General features: G+C 37.8%; 1 protein-coding gene across 17 annotated transcripts in view; it reads left to right on the forward strand.

Annotated features, from left to right (window-relative positions):
• RIMS1 (regulating synaptic membrane exocytosis 1) overlaps positions 1 to 20579 on the forward strand; it is a 542374-nt gene that overhangs the window by 385086 nt on the left and 136709 nt on the right. For 10 of the 17 annotated variants that reach the window (XM_061623103.1, XM_061623108.1, XM_061623109.1 and 7 more), the window contains 2 exons: positions 1032 to 1144; positions 8308 to 8337. In XM_061623103.1, the coding sequence (XP_061479087.1) occupies positions 1032 to 1144; positions 8308 to 8337 (143 nt within the window). The remainder of the gene's footprint in view (positions 1 to 1031; positions 1145 to 8307; positions 8338 to 20579) is intronic. The other 7 variants (XM_061623106.1, XM_061623119.1, XM_061623118.1 and 4 more) reach the window with 1 other exon arrangement.

Raw genomic sequence — 20579 nt, forward strand, 5'->3', positions numbered from 1 at the left:
CTTTTTAACGTTTGATAGAAGTATCTGTGGGCTATAGGTATGCTCTTAAACTGAAAGGGTTTTTTTGCCTATTAGTGAATTAACATATGGTTATTGTGTGCACTGTCCAGAGAGATCAATGAATGGAATATCCCACCACCACCCCCTTATGAGAAACAAATAATAGTTCTTGTCCTTGTGCTTTAGTGTTGCTTCACCAGTTTATGCTAAATCATTTTTCCTCCAGTGATACATTAGCCTTCAAATTCCTTTCATGGTATTTGTGCAGTTCCCTGGAAGCACTACGGTAGGAAGAACAATGCCAAAGAGAGCCACAGTGTCAAATAGGAGATACAGAAATAATATCCTAGAATCCTATTTATAGGAATTTCATAGCTGCTGATGTATGAACATACTCTGACTCTTGATTTACAAATATCATTTTTCCCATATACTAACTATTCATCCTTTATTTCTGTGAAATTGCCTTAATACTTAGATTTATACTGGTAATATATATGAAAATTGTACACAGGCCTCCCATTGGAAAGACTTTAAATTATATTGGAAGCACTTACGACTTCTTAATTACTCCCCTACATATGCTTTCAATTTTACAGTTCAGTAGTCATGTTTTAAAGAATTAATGCTGTGGAAAACCAGTAGATTTAAAAGGTATATATGTACTCATTCACGATTGTTTCCAGACTTTGTTATCAATAGCTCTCTGAATGGTGTAGGCTACAATATTTTTATTCCAAATTCACACAGGGGGCGGGGCAGTGACTTCACTGATCCCAGGTCAGTAATGAATTGTAGCTGAGTAGCATTTTTCTAGTCTAGCACTTGAAAAGGCCTTTTGAGTTTTGCATATTTAAGCAGACTAAAATGAATGTTTTCTGTATTAGATATTAATAGTGTATGGCATAAATGAAAAGTAAGATACTTCCTCTTTATTATTGTAACAAAATTATTTTGCTTTGGTGCTTGTAATGCCTTTTTGGGTCAGATGTTTGTTACATCATCCCATTTAATCTTCATTTTGCCCGCAGAATGCACCAACCAGGAAGTCCAATGCAGTCATCTTCAGCAGATACACCCTTCAGCAGCCGTAGGGGGAGACAGCTTCCACAAGTTCCTATCAGGAGTGGCAGTATAGAGCAAGGTATCAAATAACAAGCTTATAGTTTAAAAAATCATTAGATTTGCTTTCCTCCTGCCTCCAGCTCTACGGAAATGTCTTTTTTTAAAAACAAAACAAAACAGAGTTTTCGGTGCTTTATGGATTCCTAATGACTGAGTAATATGGTGATTAAGTAGTTTGTGATATAAAAGTGGATTGAAAACTAGTGGTGTGGAATTGATTATTGCATTATTTTAAAAACCTTTTATTATGTTTCTGGCAGTGTATGCACCTTAAAAGCTGTTGTGTAGATGCTTACAATTATTAATGATCTCATTTATTCTGGGTTCTAGGCAAAGGACAGATTAAGATGACTGAGAATAGCCTGTTCTGTTTGCTCATATTTCATTAATATTGCTTCCTACCTAATGCTAGCTAATTGTAATTTTGCTGACAGAAATGTGAACCATGTTGATTATATCCCTTTCTGAGCATGTCAAGGGTCAAATGCAAAAGTTGGGGGAAAATAAGAAAACACAAATGAACTCATCAACAACACATTTCAGAGAAAATCTGAGACAGATGGTTGAGAGGTGTGTAGTGGCTGCTGTCCAGCAAGTACTGATATCTGTGTGTCTTCACTATATTCACAACAGCTTAATTACTGCTGAAGATGGAACCATCTGCTTATTTTTCTAAACTGAAACAGAAGCACAGCTATCTAGGTTTACTTAGAAATCATACAGAATTTGTTTAAACTATTTTTATTTTATTTAGTTTATTTTAATTATATGATGCTATTTAGAACTGAAAGAGCAACATACTGTAGATTTTCTTTCTCCATAGTAAATTGATGCATTGCATTCCTCTAGATTTGATGTATTGAGACTGAGATGGTTCAAATGTTCATTCTTTGCCAGTACACGCATCATATAGATGTGAGTTGCCTATGAATGACAGCCATCACTGAAGAGTACAGAATATGTCAGAAAGTGATTTCCTATTCCACACATTTATTTTCACTTGGATATTTGCTGCTATATGCATGTGGTTTTGATGTATAATGTATTTGCTCTTGTATTTCATGTTGCCATGAATTAAGGTCTCATTGGTTTAAGAACTTGTTACAAAACTACATTGCAGTTCCAACAGGTTGCATTTTCTCAGAATGTCAATAATATGAAAGCTATGCAAAAGAAAGAGAGTTTTGTGGATATTCATGTATAATTTCTCTGTTGACAAGTAATAAGACAATAGATGTGGTATAGTATGACTTCTGAATTAATTTTTTCATGAGTGTGGAGAATTACTGGAAAATATGCTGTAATAATAACATTTCAATTCAAATGATGCTAATAGGATTTTGTAATCTGATCAGCCTGTTTCAGTTTTCACGCCATAAAACTGGAAAACTAAAGTGGTTGCAGTAATGTACAAAACAAACAAAGTAAAGCTGTGAGGACTTCCTTAAATAGGTGTGCTTTCACTTAAATGAACTTCATTTTGCTTCCTCTCAAGGTTCAGTTGTATATGCTTCATATTGGTAAAAAATATTAAGATAATGAATCTGGGTGAAGATTTGCTGGTTTCTTGAGCTAGTAATCTGTTGCTGTTGAAGTGACAAACTTGTTCAGTTAAAAGGTGCCATTCCTTTTGCAGCATCTTTGCAGCTGGACATAATTGAGGTTGGATCTGCATAGCCATCTTGTACATTTTCTCTTTGCTTACTAGGCGTTCAGGGTTTTCACTAGGAAAACATGTACGCCCACATTGAGGGTTATTTCTACTGAGATAGAATCAGTTGAAAGTGTGAAAGTCTTACTGTTTTCATTGTTACCTTGAATGGTTTTTTTTAAAACAAAGCAAAACAAAACTTTTTTCATATGTTCAGCCAAATCCTGCAATTTGTTATTCTTCTCGAACCATCTTTAACTTAACTGGAAATGTAAAATGGGCATAAAAGGAATTTTGTTCAGCCATTAAATTACTCTGTACAGCAGGCCTCTGACTGACAGCAGTGATGAGATCCCAGAGAAGAACCTCGGGATTTCCAATCACGCAAGCATCTCCACTTATCTCAATGGAACAACTCAGAATAGTCCAGATTTTATTCCTTGGGGAACTCTGTGGATAAGGATGATTTCCACACATTCATCCTAATGGGAAATGGACACCAATCATCTGGCCAGCTTCAGTGCAGCTCAATTAGAAATAAAGGAATACGTGCATAATGGAATTACAGATAGTGGGTTGTATCCAACTGAGTCAGAATAGACCCATTAAAATTAATGGACATTACCAATGTAAGTCAAAAGGTTTCAGCAGGTCTACACTGAATATGACTTATTGGATATAGATACCTGCATGAACTCTAAGGATTTCAGGAAAGCCTAATATGTAGATTTAGCATGATATAAAGGCTGATGCATGCTGAAGTCAAGTTTTAATTGAATTAATTAGGCCTTAACTCCATGACAACTTCAGTTCCTGACAAAAGTAACTTAATACGCAATGGTTCACTGAGAAATATATCTGTAACAGATGGTAGAATTATATGTTAATCTTCAAGTGTTACTAAAATGCACATTAGGTTTTTTTTAGTTTTTATATTCCACTAGATATCTAGCAAGGAACAGTATAGTTTATGACTGAAAATGAAACACTCTGATGAAATGCTTCTATTGCATTAAACTCTGTCTTAGTTTTAATATCTGGGATATATATATATATATATATATATATAAAAGACCAGAATTTTTGCAGCAAGAATGAAATACTGAGCTAGAAACTGTAGCAAGCGTCAGTATTCTAAAATCGGCTCTAAAGATTGTTTTCATGGAAGAGAGATGTTGTCAGTGAAATCAGGAATATATTTTTATTTTATTGATGGTAACAAACAATTTTCTTGTAAATCTGTGGTAAAGAGTTTGGCAGATGAGCATAGTATCTGTACTTACTTACCAGGTTGTAGTATATCACAGTATCTCTAACAGTCTTTTGAGAAATGCGTATATTAGTGCAAGCAAGTGGCCAAAAGATAGGGTTGCCATATTCCAGTTCCACAAATCCGGGCAGGTTAATTTGTATATTATGCAAATTATTTTCATATTATTTGCATATTATACAAATATTTGCATATTAATATTTGGATTGTCCAGTTGTTTTGTTTTTGTGCCTAGGAATTACCACCAAAAACTGGGGAAAGATGTGAGATATCTTTTTTTTTTAAGCAACATTTTCAGCCTTAAATGCCTAGTTTCCAACACTATGGAGTATTTATTGATTGATTAAGAGAATTTATATCCTGCCCTTTTGCTGTTAAAAACAGAGCTCAGCACAGCTTACAAATATAATAAAAACAATAAAAATACACAATCAATATAAAAACATAATAAAAACACAAAATAGCAACAAACATAAAGTAAGTCAGGGCAGCAGCACGGTTAACCATAACATATACAATATATTTCAGAGATGTGGTGAGTGGAGAAAAACAAGCCAAAATGTTAGGAAAATGAGTCTTTCACACCACATGCTCAGTTCTAAATACTGTTGCAGCAAGTTTTACAAGTTCCTCCAGTATTCCACTGGTGCAGGCACTCAGACATTCAAAGTATCTGTATGTTTCTTAGGTTTTATAAAAGCAGAGCTTTGCTTAACTCAAAATTTCTCAACCACATCTACACAGGTTCCACCTCCATACTCAAAATGAAACTGGGCCTGGAAGTGTGCAACAACCCCACACATACCTTGCTAATTAGATTACCAATGCCAGGATGTCTGTCTTATCGACTACTGTCCTGCTCCCCCGGCATCATGAAAGACCCAGTCCTGGGCTCAGAAAGAAAATAAATATCTGGTCCTCTTCAAAGTATTGATAAGCCTCTTGTTTTAATTGAAATAATAATTATAAATTCTTGTTCTTATCACTAATGGGAGTTAATTATCTTGCATATGCTGCTGTTGCTTCTATGGCTGTAACGGAGTGAGGTTAAAGATAAGTGAAATGCAAATAGGAAAAAAAAACACAGAAGGCAGTAACACTTTCCTAAATGTAATACCATACCAACCACAACAAGATTCCTATGAGTAAGGCAAAAAACTAAGCATCTCACAACTAGTCAGGATTCCTAACCAAAAACCAAAAATATGATAAATGAAGAAATATTTATATAAGCATGACTATCAAATATATTTATTATTTACACAAACTGTAAAGATATTTATAGTGCAATCCTAAGTTTATTTATTCAGAAGCAAGTCCCAGCGTATTCAGTGGGGCTTACTCAAACAGGGACAGAACTGCAACATCAAGTGATAAGCACCTTCATTCACACAACCCCAAATTCCGAATCATGCCACTTTACGCTGTTTTGCAACTGTTTATACTTGTTTTATGGTCATTGGATTTTAAATGGCTTTATTTCTTGTTGTGAGCTGCATTGGTTTCCAACCCTACCTCACAGGGGTGTTGGAAAGATTCCATACATGCACACGCACACACAGCAGATGTATAAATACATACAGCCCATATAATAGTTTATTGTCAAACCAGTTGGTCATTGCAGAAAAATCAGTATTAGTTTTAAAAAAATCAGTATTACTTTCCTACAGAATAAAAACTGTAATACCTAAGTAAGCCCTGCCTACTTGCTTTAAAATTGGACTGGAGACAGAAAGAGTTAGAACACAAACATAATTCTTTTTTACATTCACTCCAAAGTCCCATTGATTTTCAGCACATTCATAACATGTCTACGCAAAGTAAATCCTATTGAATTAAATGGGATTTACTTTGGGCATATGGGATTAGCATTACTTTTACAAAAAGCAAGTATTGGGAAGGTTTTCAAAACACTGCCCAAGGTCTGACTCCTGCACACAAGAGGAAAAAAACCTGAAATGTATATACTTAACCCAGTTTATGAGATTTTCAGATAAACGGGTGTGTGTGTGTGTGAAACCACCATTTTGTTTTCTAGACACTGCCTGAGGTCAATGAAACTGAAACACAATCCCTGATTGGCTGCAGTGCTGAACAGGCGGGGTTAAAGCTACAAAATGCTATAGTACAGTACTGTTTAAAGAAAGATTTAACAGTCGAGGGGGGTGGCTGACGTTTTTATGTATATCTCGAGAACCGGACCACCTAGAAACTTAATTTTGTTTTTAAATGAAAGCTGAGAATCCGGGCCACGTAAGGGGCTAGCCGGGCGCCGGGTGGCATGCATAGAATCTGGGCAAAATCCGGCTATCCGGGCAATATGGCAACCCTACCAAAAGAGCATGTGAATGTATAAGCCCAATTAGGTGTGCAGTTAAATTCAAGAATACAGACAAAGTGAGCAGTTAAAAAAAAAGTTTATGGTGTGCCTGTATTGTTCTTAGTGTATTTTTGTTAAACACGTATAGCTCTGTTTAATGTGGAAGTGATAATTGTAGGACAGCATATGCCAACAAATGAACAATGTTTGAACTAGCATTGTAGTTCTTTGAGGCCATATTACCTCATCCTATGTGCATAGTTCTGTATTTACAAATGTAAGGACATTATGATATTTACACTATGCTTATGAGAATGCAGATCGTTCTGGTCTCTGATCTTTATTGGTCCTCAAGTTTCAGTGAAAATGTGCAGAAGAGATACTGCATTATTTCTCCTGCAGTATGTTTTACATAAAAGGTACTGAATAATTGCAGTGAATGTAGCAGAAAATGCATGTCAGTCTGAAAAATATTCTTATGTGGCAGTCCACATTACACCTTGAAATTAGGGGGAGTTGAGCATGGGACTATGTGTACTGGTTTGCAACTACTGAGATGCTTGAAATTGCTAAAGCAATGGCATATGTGGGTGGGATTATTACATATGATCCTCATGTTACAAAATCATTCAATTTTCAGAATTTCCTTTGATCCCCTATTGTTTGACTCAACAAATAGTGTTCAACTTTAGATGAATAGAGATTTCCAGAAAACATACTTCTTAGGTTTACTTTCTCAACACCAGGAGAGAGAGAGAGAATATGCTGTTCTGCTCATTTACATTTTAAAAATATTTGAACCCAGTTCAGTGACAATAAAACACAATTTCATCTGTAATCAGGAAGTGCTTAAGGCGTTATTTGATTCTGCAGTATTTGACACTATATTATGAGTCATTTAATCTGAGCATTCTGCAGTGTAGTTTCAGACTGTGAACCTCCATTCCTTGAAATGATTTATTTCCTATTCATATACTATGATGTTGTTTTAAAGTATGCTTTTTAAAATAGTTCTTTTTAAAATGCCGATATTTGTTGTGAGGTTATATGAGAGACATCCAGGGAAGAAAATGAAAAAGAAAATCCACAGCCATTGCATTTTCAAAAGTGGATGTGTATTTTCAAAGGAAAAGCTGGTATTTAGTATGATATTTCATAAAGCAAGCTCTTTTTAATTGTCATTTTTTGGTGGAAAAACAATTGTAGAAATTATATGACAATTGCTCATTGAAAAGTCACCGAGTAGCTATTCATTCAATCAATCTTTTGTTAACATACTCCCATAGGTGCTTCACCTTTTGTGTGAGTGAGACCCTGCTCTTCTGTTGCTTTCAATGCAAGCTTGCTTTAGTTGTTGTTCGACTGAACTGAAGAGTGCTTTCTGATACAATTATGCACTTTTTAATACTGGTCAAATTGTGCAGTATGTAAGTACTTTAATCGGGAATGGATTAAAAGAAAATACTTGCTCCTATGCCCCACCTAGTATAATTTTCTTTTTATTTTAGTGTAGATTTTCTTAAATGATAGTGTGGAAAACTGACCTTTGAACAGACATTTCCTCACATTAGTACCTTTTCTACTGCTTGTTTTCTTAAGTGCACATCATGTAAAACAGGGACATAACTTTTGGATTATTTCTTTATTTTTAATATTAAAGTTTATATTTTTTTAAAAAAACAGGCCACAACCCAACATGGTTTTAATTGCACATAATACAGTTAATTTCAATGGGTTTGACCATGCTTAGCTCTCTATTGGCCTCAGGTTTTATAATTTGTCATGGTCTTGTCATCCAAGTTTCCTTACATTCCTTTTATGCATGCTGCAACAAAGCCTATAGTGTTTGTCATTCTCATGTATAACACCTTTTTGTCTAACTTTAAATTTGCTGATTTCTTTCTTTTGTTCCCATCATTCCGTGCATTTTATTCATTGAAGAACAAGAGAATTATAGTTCATCATCAAAAGGTAAATATTCATGTCAATTTTACTAACACTCCTCATGTTATTTTACCTTTATTCTGCACTAATTTCATGTCAAGCCTTTTATGTAGGTTACATTCAACTGAGAATGTAAATCTGTGGAAAAGGTTATTTCTCAAGTATCTAAACACTGTCCAATCCATTTGGCTTTAGAGTTGTAAACTAGTTTTTCTAATCTCAAATTATTTTAATGAAATATTATCTTAACATCTGACCAGGTGCAAACTTGGTTGACAGTCTGGGAATGTTTACCTCATTGGATGTCATCTCACAGGTAATGAAAACATGCCCAGCAGTTCTGGATCCAGTATAAAGAGCTGAAGAATCCACACAACAAAGCTGTTATGTCTTGTAGCTATTCTAAAAGCTCTGCTTAATCATAGGAATCAACATGGGCCACTTTAAAAAGAAACTCGGGCCTAGTATGGTCATTTGTTCCAGGTTTCATGTATCATGGCTTATGAAGTTGGGAACAAGAAGTGGGGCTGAATCCTCCTTCCTCCATCTCTATGTGATCCTTGCTTATTTTCCTGGTCTTGCATTAAGCTAGAGTTCCCCAGTTTGGAGATAATGGGGAATTCTGGTTTCATGAAACTAGAAATGAAGTGCTAAAGTACTGTGCTAGGGGAGATGTGCTCAGCTTCAAATCTCTTTTCCAGTTTCATAAATAATGGTTTATGAAGCTGGAATGAACTGGGCCTCAGAGTAGATTACCACGGAATATTTCCCCCCACTTAAATATATTAACCATTTATAATAAATGCAAGAGGATGTAAGAGGTGTGTTCAGAGTGAACAATCACTGCATGTAACAAATATATATATATTAGGGCACAAAGATTAGACCTTCTGTTTTATTTGTCATTCTTTCAATGTTTGGTTTGTCCAGATACTGCATAGCCTAGAAATGCAAGCATAAGCATGAAGCCCGTATCTAGCTTAAAGGATATATGCTCTCTTTTCAAGCATGGATGACCATATGCCTCTTTTCCCTTAGAAAAGAGCAACCTATAGGGACATTCCATAATTTTCAATGCTTGATGCACTAAATTCTAATTCTTAGCCTTTGTGGGGTTGGAGATGGTTAGATTTTTGTACAGTGTGAATGAATAGCTTTTGGGACACAAAGAAAAATGATCTGATGTGTCTCATTCTAGACCCAACAGAACCATCCTTCAATTATCATCCACTCCAGTGTCTTCTAATATGTTTTAGGGTTTACAGTTTTGGGGTTTTATGAAATCCCTACAGGCAAAATCTCAAATTGACCAATTCTTTCTATGAATAGGAATCTATATATAAAAATTATAACCTGACAATTTCTGTTTGGGCACAATGCTCAAATCCACACCGTACATTTAAAGCACTCTTATACCACTTTAACAGTCACGGCTTTCTCCAAAGACTCCAGGGAACTGCAGTTTATTAAGGGTGCTGGGAATTATAGCTCTGTGTGGTGTCTCCTAACAACTCTTAAGCATCTTTGACAAACTACAGTTCCCAGAATTCTTTGGGGAAGCCATGACTGTTAAAAGTAGTATAACAGTGCTTTGAATGTGTGATGTGGGTGTGACCATGCAGATTTAGTTCATTGTTTAAATGCAACTGAATATTTTGTAGATGTGGAGACAAATAAGAGTTGAGGCAAAATGTGCCTCCATAATCCATAAATGGCCCTTCAAAGATACCCACTCTGACCCCTGTACCTCTGGCTTCAATTGTTAATGTCAATAATCTGAAGCATTTCCAGATGACGTGTGGAACAGGTCATTGATAGGTGGAAGAGAGAGTGATTGCTTCAGAGTTTATAACTGCCTTTCCATTGGTGTCCAATGTGAAGAAAAGTCCAAGGGAAGGTTCTGGAGTGTGATTGCTGTGAGGTGAACATCACAGTAACAGTCAGGGAGAAAACACATATTCCAGTAGCAAGCACCCACTCTTAAAACATGGGTAGTTATAAAAGGTAGAAAGTGGGAAAGTTCCTGGGACACAAATCCAACTGGAAAGAGAAACCAGAAATATTTTCAACTGATGCCGACTCAGCTGTATATGGAGCCCAGTAGTATGAAGAAGGCACAGCCTAAGCACAGGACCTTTAAAATGAGTGATACTTCTCTATCATTAATTGCTCATTGTACTATAGCAACCCTTGTACTGGCCTACCGCTGTTGTACTTCAGTGGGAGACAAATGGGAAACTCTCTTTCAGGGCTGGCTCCAAAGGGCGGCCAGGTGGGGCCCTGGCTGAGGGCCCCACAGCCACAGGGCCCCTTGAAGGGCCCCTTATTATGGTGGGGGAGTAGCGCTTCCCATTCTGTGGCAGGCTCGGACCTGCCTGCCCGCTTGCCGGCCCGCCTGCACCCACTTGCTCGCTCTAAGCCCCCGCCCGAGTCTGCCCGCTCGCTCACCTGCCAGCCCCCTCACTTGCTCTCCACCCCTGCTGGCTCCCTTGCTCGCCCTGCCCCCGCCTGCTTGCCCTCCCACTCACTCGCCTTCTCCCCCCACTCACTCACCTTCCCCCACCCCCTCACCCACTTGCTTGCTCACCTGCCATCCCACCCCTCGCCTGCCCGCCTGCCCAACCTCCTGCCTGGTAGGTAGGTGGAGCATGTGTGCGGGTGCCAGGGCCCAGGGCAGGCTGGTACCCAAGGGCCCCGGCATGCCTGAGGCCGGCCCTGCTCTCTTTGGAATGCAAGGAAGCCTCCTGGTACAAGATTTATGATCTGAACAAGTTACAGTGGTTACTTGAGCAATAGTGACACCTTCTTTGAATCCTCTCAAAAGTATACATTTTTTGTAGGCTTGACCTGCTTTTTTCCTAATGCATAATTGGAAACTAGTTACACATAATTGCCCTTAATCTATAATGGCCTGTGCAAGTTAAGACATATTGTTGTCCATCATCTTCTAAGAAAACAATGTAATCTTAAGTACTGTATGATGAACAATAGCCAATGGTTTTAATTTTTCTTTGTATACTTGATTCCAAACCTTTCCTTGTATACTTGATTCTCAACTTCATTTTTTAAAAACTGTCTTGTTTCCATCTCCATCTTCATTTCAAATGCTTAATTGTATTTTGCCACAATATGCACTCAACAGTCACCTATGCTTGCTAAAACACCAACAACCTGGCATATCTACCATTGGATATATTTATTGTGATGAGATAAATCTGTTGTCGTCTTGTGTTAAGAATCACGATATTTGATTTTGATAAAGACCATAAACCAGCTGCTTTATCTTGTGTCTTGACTAGTTTATGCAGCAAAAAATAAAAATCCCAGGCTGTACACCTTTAGGCTGCAGGTGATGTTAACTGCCTTTTTGAATACTCTCTGTCTCTGTCTCTGTCTCTCCCTCTCCCTCTCTCTCTCTTCCTCTCTCCCTCTCCCTCTCTCCCTCTCCCTCTCTCTCTCTCCCTCTCCCTCTCTCCCTCTCCCTCTCTCTCTCTCTCTCTCTCTCTCTCTCTCTCTCTCTCCCTCCCTCTTTCCCCCTCTCCCTCCCCCCCCTCTCCCTCTGTCTCTGTCTCTCCCTCTCCCTCTTTCCCCCTCTCCCCCCCCTCTGTGTGTGTGTGAGAGAGAGAGAGAGAGAATCCCTGTCCATAGGAAAATAGCATGCTAGGGAGATGTATAGGGTAGAACTACCTATTGAAATGACTGTGGCTGCAATTCTATCCTTGTCTGGGAGGAAATTCCATTAAATTCAGTTTTGTATTTGCAAGGAGCATGTGTGCACACAATCCTATAGCCTGAAATTGCGCATCCTAGGAAAAGCTTTGCACTCGCGTTACACTCACTTTAGCTGATTGCCTGAAACAGCTCTGTCCTCAAAATGAACTCAGAATTTCCCCCATTTTTTATTGTAAGACTGGGTTTATTATTTTCATTTATAGTCCCTTGTCATGTAAACTCTATGAGTGCAATAAATACATGAAGGGGGTGGAACCAGGCCCCATTGGGCTCACCCTGACATCACCACCCCACTTCATCCTAATGTCCATACGCTGAGTGGGATGTGTGAAAATATGTGCAAAGTGTATGGAACACCTCCAACTGTATACACCTAGGTGCTTCTTTTCACACATCCTGGCTGAACATTGGGGGCAGATGAGACCAGTGCAGTGGCGTTGGAAAGATGGTCTCTCTTGCATTTATTGTAGTTACCAGATAAGGACTATAACTATCTCTGTCTTCAAATCACTCATGATTACATCTGGTATTTTTTTGAATGGAATATAGCCACTGTTTATGAAAAAAAATTGTTTGTATGCTTGGGTAGAGTCATTACAAACACACATATGCACATGTTTAATTTCTTCTGTCACTTGGGATGGTGTACCAATTCTGAGCTGGCTATTGAAGACCTCCTACCTCATGGAGCTGGAGATTACCCTCATGGAGGTGGTTTCCATGCTGTTTTCTGCTACAGCATTAGTAAAAAAAGAATTCAACCGAGAGATATGGGGCAATTGTGCCATGATTGGAGGAATCTCTGTGTGAATTTTATCTATATCAAATTAAACCACCCATAAAAGTGATTTAGTTGCAGTGCTATTTACACTTAGTGACATACTTTCTGTGCAAACAAGACCAGGAGCAGACTACGGTACAGATCATGAACTGGTAATATGGAAAATCGGAGTAAAGCTAAAGAAGAACAACAAAGGAGTCGTAATGTCAAAAAACAATTTAAATAACATCCCAGAAGAATATAAAGATCAAACAAGGAAGAGATTTGAGCCTTTAAAATTACTTGACGGAGAACCAGAAGAACCAGCGCCACCAATTATGCCGCCCGACAAGATCAGCCACTCAGGACCTTCTCTCAGTCCCACCAACTAAAACAGCTAGATTGGTGGGGACTAGAGAGAGGGCATTTTCAGTGGCGGCCCCCACTCTCTGGAACTCCCTCCCATACGATCTTCGGCATGCCCCTTCCCTGAACATATTCCGCAAAGCCTTGAAGACCTGGCTCTTCAGACAGGCCTTTGGGACTTCCGGGGAGGGTTAATTTTTAGCACAAATTGCCTATTACTCTGAACTGTTACTATTTTACTGTTATATTGTATTTTATTTGTATTTTATTGTGATGCATTTTGCAATTGAATTGTACGTCGCCTAGAGTGGCCATAGGCCAGATAGGCGACACACAAATTAAATTATTATTATTATTATTAATATCTCTAGTTTAAAAAAGAGAAAGACCTCAATGAAGAAACTCTTAAAATGGTTAAAGAGAGAAGGAAAGCAAAAGGAGACAGAAACACGGTCAGAATTCTAAAGGCAACAATACAGCAACTAGTACTTAGGAACAAAGAGAACTATTACAATAGTTATTGTATAGAAATAGAAGTGGACAACAAAAGGGGTAGAGCCAGAGCCCTATTCAAAAAGATTAAAGAAATTAAAGGGAAATTTAAACCAAGAGTAGGGATGTTGAATAATTAACAGGGGAACACACTGACTGACTGAGATAAAATAAAAGAAAGATGGAAGCAATACACTGAAGAACTCTATAAAAGAGATGCAAGGATGACAGATTCAGGATGACAGATTCATTCGTGGAGGAACTGTATGATGAAGAACCAGAAATTTTAGAATGTGAGGAGAAAGCTGCTCTTAAAATACTTAAAAGAAACAAATCACCAGGAACAGATGACATACCAATAGAGTTGCTACAAGCTACTGAGACTGAACTATTGCCTTTAATATCCCATGCAAGTAAAGTAATGCTCAAGATTCTACAACAAAGGCTCTTACCATATGTGGAGTGAGAAATGCCAGATGTCCAAGCTGAATTTAGAAAAAGAAGAGGTACCAGAGATCATGTCACAAACATATGGATGATGGAATGGAGCAAGGAATTTCAGAAGGAAATCACCCTGTGCTTTATAGATTATAGCAAAGCTTTTCATGAAAAACTATGGAATGCTTTAAAAGAAATGGGGGTGCCACAGCATCTGATTGTCCTGATGCGCAACCTATACTCTGGACAAGAGGCTACTGTAAGGACAGAATATGGAGAAACTGATTGGTTCCCCATCGGAAAGGGTGTGAGATAGGAGTGTATTTTATCACCCTATTTGTTTTATGTATATGCAGAACATATCATATGGAAAATGGGATTGGACCAAGATGAAGGTGTGAAAATTGGAGGGAGAAATACCAATAATTTAGGATATACAGATGACACTATACTACTAGCAGAAACCAGTAATGATTTGAAATGAATGCTGATGAAAGTTAAAGAGGAAAGCACAAAAGCAGAACTACAGCTGAATGTCAAGAACACTAAAGTCATAACAACAGAAGAGTTATGTAACTTTAAAACTGATAATGAGGATATTGAACTTGTCAAGGATTATCAATACCTTGGCACAGCCATTAAACAAAATGGAGACAATATTCAAGAAATCTTAAGAAGTCTAGGACTGGGGAGGGCAGCTATCAGAGAACCAGAAAAGGTCCTCATATGCAAAGATATATCACTGAACACTAAAGTCAGGATCATTCAGACCATGGTATTCCTGATCTCTATGTATGAATGTGAAAGTTGGACATTGAAAAAAGCAGCTAAGAGAAAAATGAACTCATTAGAAATGTGGTGTTGGAGAAGAGCTTTGCACATACCATGGACTGCGAAAAAGATAAATAATTGGATGTTAGAACAAATTAAACCAGAATTATCACTAGAATCTAAAATGATGAAACTGAGGTTATCATATTTTGGACACAGAATGAGAACACATGATTCACTAGAAAAGACAATAATGCTAGGAAAAACAGAAGGGAGTAGAAAAAGAGGAAGACCAAACAAGATGGATTGATTCCATAAAGGAAGCCACAGACCTGAACTTGCAAGATCTGAACAGGGTGGTTCATGACAGATGCTATTATACACTAAACCTCCCTTCATCCAGTGGATTCTAGAATGCTATACAAGAATTAGAAGTACCAATACAATGCATATATAAGCATTGCATTTAAAAATTCCTATAGTGCTTTATTGAGGCACATTTGTACTGAATCTACATCCCAGTTACATTTATTTATTATATATTTATTCCTTTTGTATGCTACTTTTCAACCAAGATTGTCCTCAAAGTAGCCAATAGTAAATTAAAATATTGAAACTGTATATTCAAGCTGACTTTAAAATGGACCAAGTTTACATTCAGCAAACAAAGAGGCAAATGCTCCAGGGGGACATGTGGCTTGCCCAGTCCCTTTAAGTGAATGGAACTAAATCTTACTTACTTACTTACTTACTTACTTACTTACTTACTTACTTACTTACTTACTTACTTACTTACTTACTTATTAAATTTATTAGTCTCCCATCTGGCTGGTTGTCCAGCCACTCTGGGCAACACACAACATAAAAACATACAATTCACATTAGAGCCTTAAAATTCCAACAATAACACTAAAATTCAACATTATTAGATTCATATCCAGTCCTTGCTCACAGTTGGAGCCCAGGGTGGCAGTTTAATTGTTTAAACTGGAAAGCATATTTTAACCAGATTTTGGATTAGATCTTTCTACACCAGGTTTATTCTAACTTGCAGCTAGACACATTTTGTACATTGTCAAAAAAATGTGCATTGTCAAATATTGGGTTGCCAGGTCAGAAGCATCCCAAACCCTGAGATTTTGGGGGCTGGCCCAAGTGATTGCATGGGGTGGGTCCAAGTGATGTCATGGGGCAGGCCCAAGTGACATCATGGGGTGGGTCCAAGTGACATCATTAAGCATGATATATTAAGCATCAACCACAATTGCTTGGCGCATACAATTGATACAAAAACATTTATCTGATTGGAAATTAAGATAGAAATCTTAGCTAAATGATGGAGCCTGGGTAGGGAACATTTAATCTAGCCAATTAGCTTCTGGCAAAAAGGGTTCAAGTGCCCTCAGGCCAGGCCAGGCCAGTCACCAGAAGGCCATTGTAGGAAGAAAGGAGCCTAGTGTTGTGGAGATGTTAGATGGGAGCACTCAGGAATAAAGATTGATGTCCCCGAAGAGCTGCAATTCTAAACACTTATTAAGGGACTGAGCACCATAGAACTCAATAGGATTTACTTCACAGTAGATATGGTTTAGATTGTGTTGTTGGTAAAGCTTGACAAGGGATCCTCTGCAAAGATAGCCATATCCAAGTAGGGTTGGCAACCCCCTGCCTGGAATGCCCTGCCCCTACCTTTTAACATCCAGATCTGTTTACAGATTTGACCCTTCACTTCAGAAAGAGGTCTGAGTAATGAGTAAGAAGATTCTCTACCCTTTTCTGTCTCGCCTGTGGGCTGCTATAAACTCACTTTATCAGCCAACCCAATTCCAGTAAATATAATTGACAGAGAGAAAGCACACATGATTTGGTCTACCTTCATAGGCAGCAGCTTAGAAACAACACCAATTGCAGCCACGCTGCCCAGTATGTGAATTCTCTTTTACCACTATTGGACAAGAAACAAACAACAAGGTGAATCATCAGTGGGTTTAAGAAGGTTGAGCAGAGCGCATGGAACCACTATTGTTGGTTCTGTGGATGAAAGGGAGTGAGGATAAAGGTAAATGAAATAAAAATAGAAAAAGAAGAACAGAAGACCATGATGATTTCGTAAATGCAATACCATACCAACCACAACAAGATTCCTATGAGTAAGGCAGAAAACTAAGCATCTCACAACCTGTCAGGATTCCTAACCAAAAACCAAAAATATGATAAATGAAGAAATATTTGTATAACCATGACTATCAAATATATTATTTACACAACCTGTAAAGTTATTTATAGTGCAATCCTATGTTTATTTATTCAGGAGCAAGTCCCAGTGTATTCAGTGGGGCTTACTCAAACAGGGACAGAACTGCAACCTCAAGTGATAAGCAACTTCATTCACACAACCCAAAATTCAGAATCATGCCACTTTAAGATGTTTTGCAACTGTTTATAATTTTTATGATTATTGGATTTTAAAGATATTTATAGTGCAATCCTATGTTCATTTATTCAGAAGCAGGTCCCAGTGTATTCAGTGGGGCTTACTCAAACAGGGAAACGTGCACAGAACTGCAGCCTCAAGTGATAAGGAACACTCACCCAACACAAAATTCAGAATCATGTCACTTTAAGCTGTTTTGCAACTGTTTATACTTGTTTTTATGGTTATAGGATTTTAAAGGGACTTATTTCTTATTGTGAGCTGCCTTGGTTTCCAGACTGCAACCCTACCTCACAGGGTTGTTGGAAAGATTCCCATATACACACACACATTGGAGATGTAAAAATACATACACCCCATATAACAGTTTATTGTCAAAACCAGTTGATCATTGCAGAACATTAAAAAAATAAAATCAGTATTAGTTTCCAACATAATAAAAACAGTGATACCTAAGTAAGCCCTGCCTAGTTGCTTTAAAAATAGGATTGGAGGGGAAGAGAAAGATATACAACACAAATACAATTCTTTTGTAAGTTCACTCAAAAGTCCCATCAATTTACAGCACAATCCTAACCGTGTCTACTCAAAAGGAAGTCCTATTGAATTCAATGGGGTTTACTGTGGGTATGTTTACTCTGGAAAATCAAGTACTAGACGATGATGATGATGATGATTTATTGCATTTATATACTGCCCCATAACCGAAGCTCTCTGGGCGGTTTACAACAATTAAAAACATTAAAAACAAGTATGTAAATTTAAACCATTAAAACCCATAAAAACAGATAAGCACGTTAAAAACACGTTATTCAAATGCTGTTAAAATGCCTGGGAGAAGAGAAAAGAGGGTTAAAGCTTTAATTTGGGAAGTTTGCAAAACACTGCCCTCTTCAAAATTTAAACCTGTCTGGCTCCTACACACAGGAGTGAAAAAGACTGAAAGCTTACTTATTCAATCTGTGAGATGTTCTGAAAAGCATCTGTTTTGTCTTAATGTATTTTAAGATTTGTTTTTATGATGTTTTAAAGTGTTTTTAGTGCCTTGTTTGCTGCCTTGGGCTCCTGCTGGGAGGAAGGGCGGGATACAAATTAAATTAATAATAATAATAATAATTTTAAAAAGCAGGAAAAAGCACGTTTCTGAGTCTTGGGCCAGTCACTGCGTCTCACTCTCAGAGGCAGGGATTAGAGCAGAACTTAGGGTAACCAAGAAGTTGTGGGAGGGACGGCTGACGTTTTGGTGTGTATCTCTGGAACAAGACCACCTAGAAACTTAATTTTTTTTCCAATGAAAGCTGAAAGTCCGGAGATTAAGGCGAGTCAGCTGGAGAGCCGGAGGGGACCCCCAAAAACCGGAGTCTCATGCTGAAAAACGGAGGTCTGGCAACCCTAGTCAAATAAGTTTCTGTGCAGTTAAGCATATGGGATTTAATAAGGAGCGCTAGATTGTTTCTAAAATGAAATAGATGAGAAAAGATAAAAAGAAATAAAAAGTGAAGATAAATACTAGTTTCATTCAAATATTCATAACCTTATATTACTAGTGAGTGCTTTTTTGATAAAATAAATAATAATAATATGCCAGTACTAATATGCCAGTGCTAATATGCCAGTAGCGTAAAATGACTGGCATAGGCAGCCAAAAAAAAAAAAAAAAAAAGAGGTGACGGGGAATTTTGTAGTGCGTTGGACTGGGGTTCCTTGAGGGAATTGAAGACACAGGCTTGCAGCAAAAAGGTAGGCCTTTATTGGATGACAAGCGTACGCTTGGTCAGTCTCCCTCTGAGTGAGTGGAGAACTGCCCCATGGCACTGGTTGCCTGGTGTTTTTATACATTTCGGGACACAGACTTTAGCATCTGCCAATCAGGAGGTTACACATCAGTATTACACAGGCATTTACACAGGTATTGCATAGGCATTGCACTTTTTGCATCGTGTTCTGGTGAATTTGGCAATGTTCAGTACTTCACATAAAAGTACATTTTCACTGTGAGCTAAGCATTCCAACTAATGCAATCCTTTCTACGTCTTGGAGAGCACAAGGATGTTCAGAGATGTTCAGTGTCTATTCAGTGTTATCATAATTGTTTAGAGTTCTAGCTGTTCCATACAAACCAAAACAGTCAAGGAAGACAGCTCCAAGAAGAAAAGGGTTCTGGCTGGCTACTAAACTTACTAAAGGTTAAACTAAACTATTAAAATGTTATGAACCTTTATAGCTTTATAAAAGAATATATTTTGCTTATTGTTTGTATATAAAGGATTTGCCCAAGAGAGGCCTGGTACTTCATATTGGTGAGTACTGTCACAAAAAGCCCTGCTTATAGTATATTATGGGACATACTACTTGGAATAGTTTGGGAGGAAGGCAGTATGCTGGCTGCTTGTGCAGTAGGGAAAAAAAGTTTAGAATAAACCTTGTTCTGTGCCACTCTGATCTCCCTCCAGAGGAAAAATGGGATATAAATAATTTTAAAAAATCTAGATTTTTTAAAGAAGTTTGTTGTTCAGATAGAAAACTTCAAGTTTTGCATTGTACCTAATGATTGTTAATGCATTCTGTGTAAAAATATGCAAGGCACAGGCTTAGGTTATCTCCACTTTTGAATGTTGTTCAGGGGGATTTGGAGGAATATATTCATTGCATTGGGGGTGCAACCTTCCCCCCCTAATGGCAAAAGTAATAGCCTTTCCCCCCTTAAGACCAATAGCAATGGAACAGGTGCTCCGTCTAATGCTAGCACAGCTTGCCACGTATTCACTTCATTTTTAAAATTTTGTTTTAAAAAAAAATCATTTTTTTATTTTTTAAAAAAGAGGTGCCGGCACTCAAGTCTCCATCAAGTTCCACCCTTTATCATAGAAGGCTGTTTCCCCTCTCCCCGATCTGGTATGTTAGAATCAATGTAGTAATGCTCAAAGCTTCTCATATGCTCAGATGCTGCTCTCTTTAATTAACCTGATTGACTGAACTGATAATATTGATATCTTTTTCTCCTGTGCATGTAAAAGATGATAGCAGGTGGGTAGCTAGCTCCACTTAGTGGTTGAAGGCAAAAGAGCACTGTTGAAGATTTTTGCAGGTCCATTCCTGGTCTGTGCCTGTCCCTGCCTCAGTTCTCTTTTGCCTTCACTGAACATGGTTGGACTCTCTCTGCCTCCATTGGCTCAGGCCTGTATTGTTTGTTGTGTGCTGTTTTCATGTTATTTCATTTATTAGTGTTTTCTCTTTTACTGTTTTTTGTTGTTTAACCTTTCCCTTCCAGTTAAA

This window comes from Rhineura floridana, chromosome 4 (genome assembly GCF_030035675.1).
Source record: "Rhineura floridana isolate rRhiFlo1 chromosome 4, rRhiFlo1.hap2, whole genome shotgun sequence".
Taxonomy (NCBI): domain Eukaryota; kingdom Metazoa; phylum Chordata; class Lepidosauria; order Squamata; family Rhineuridae; genus Rhineura; species Rhineura floridana.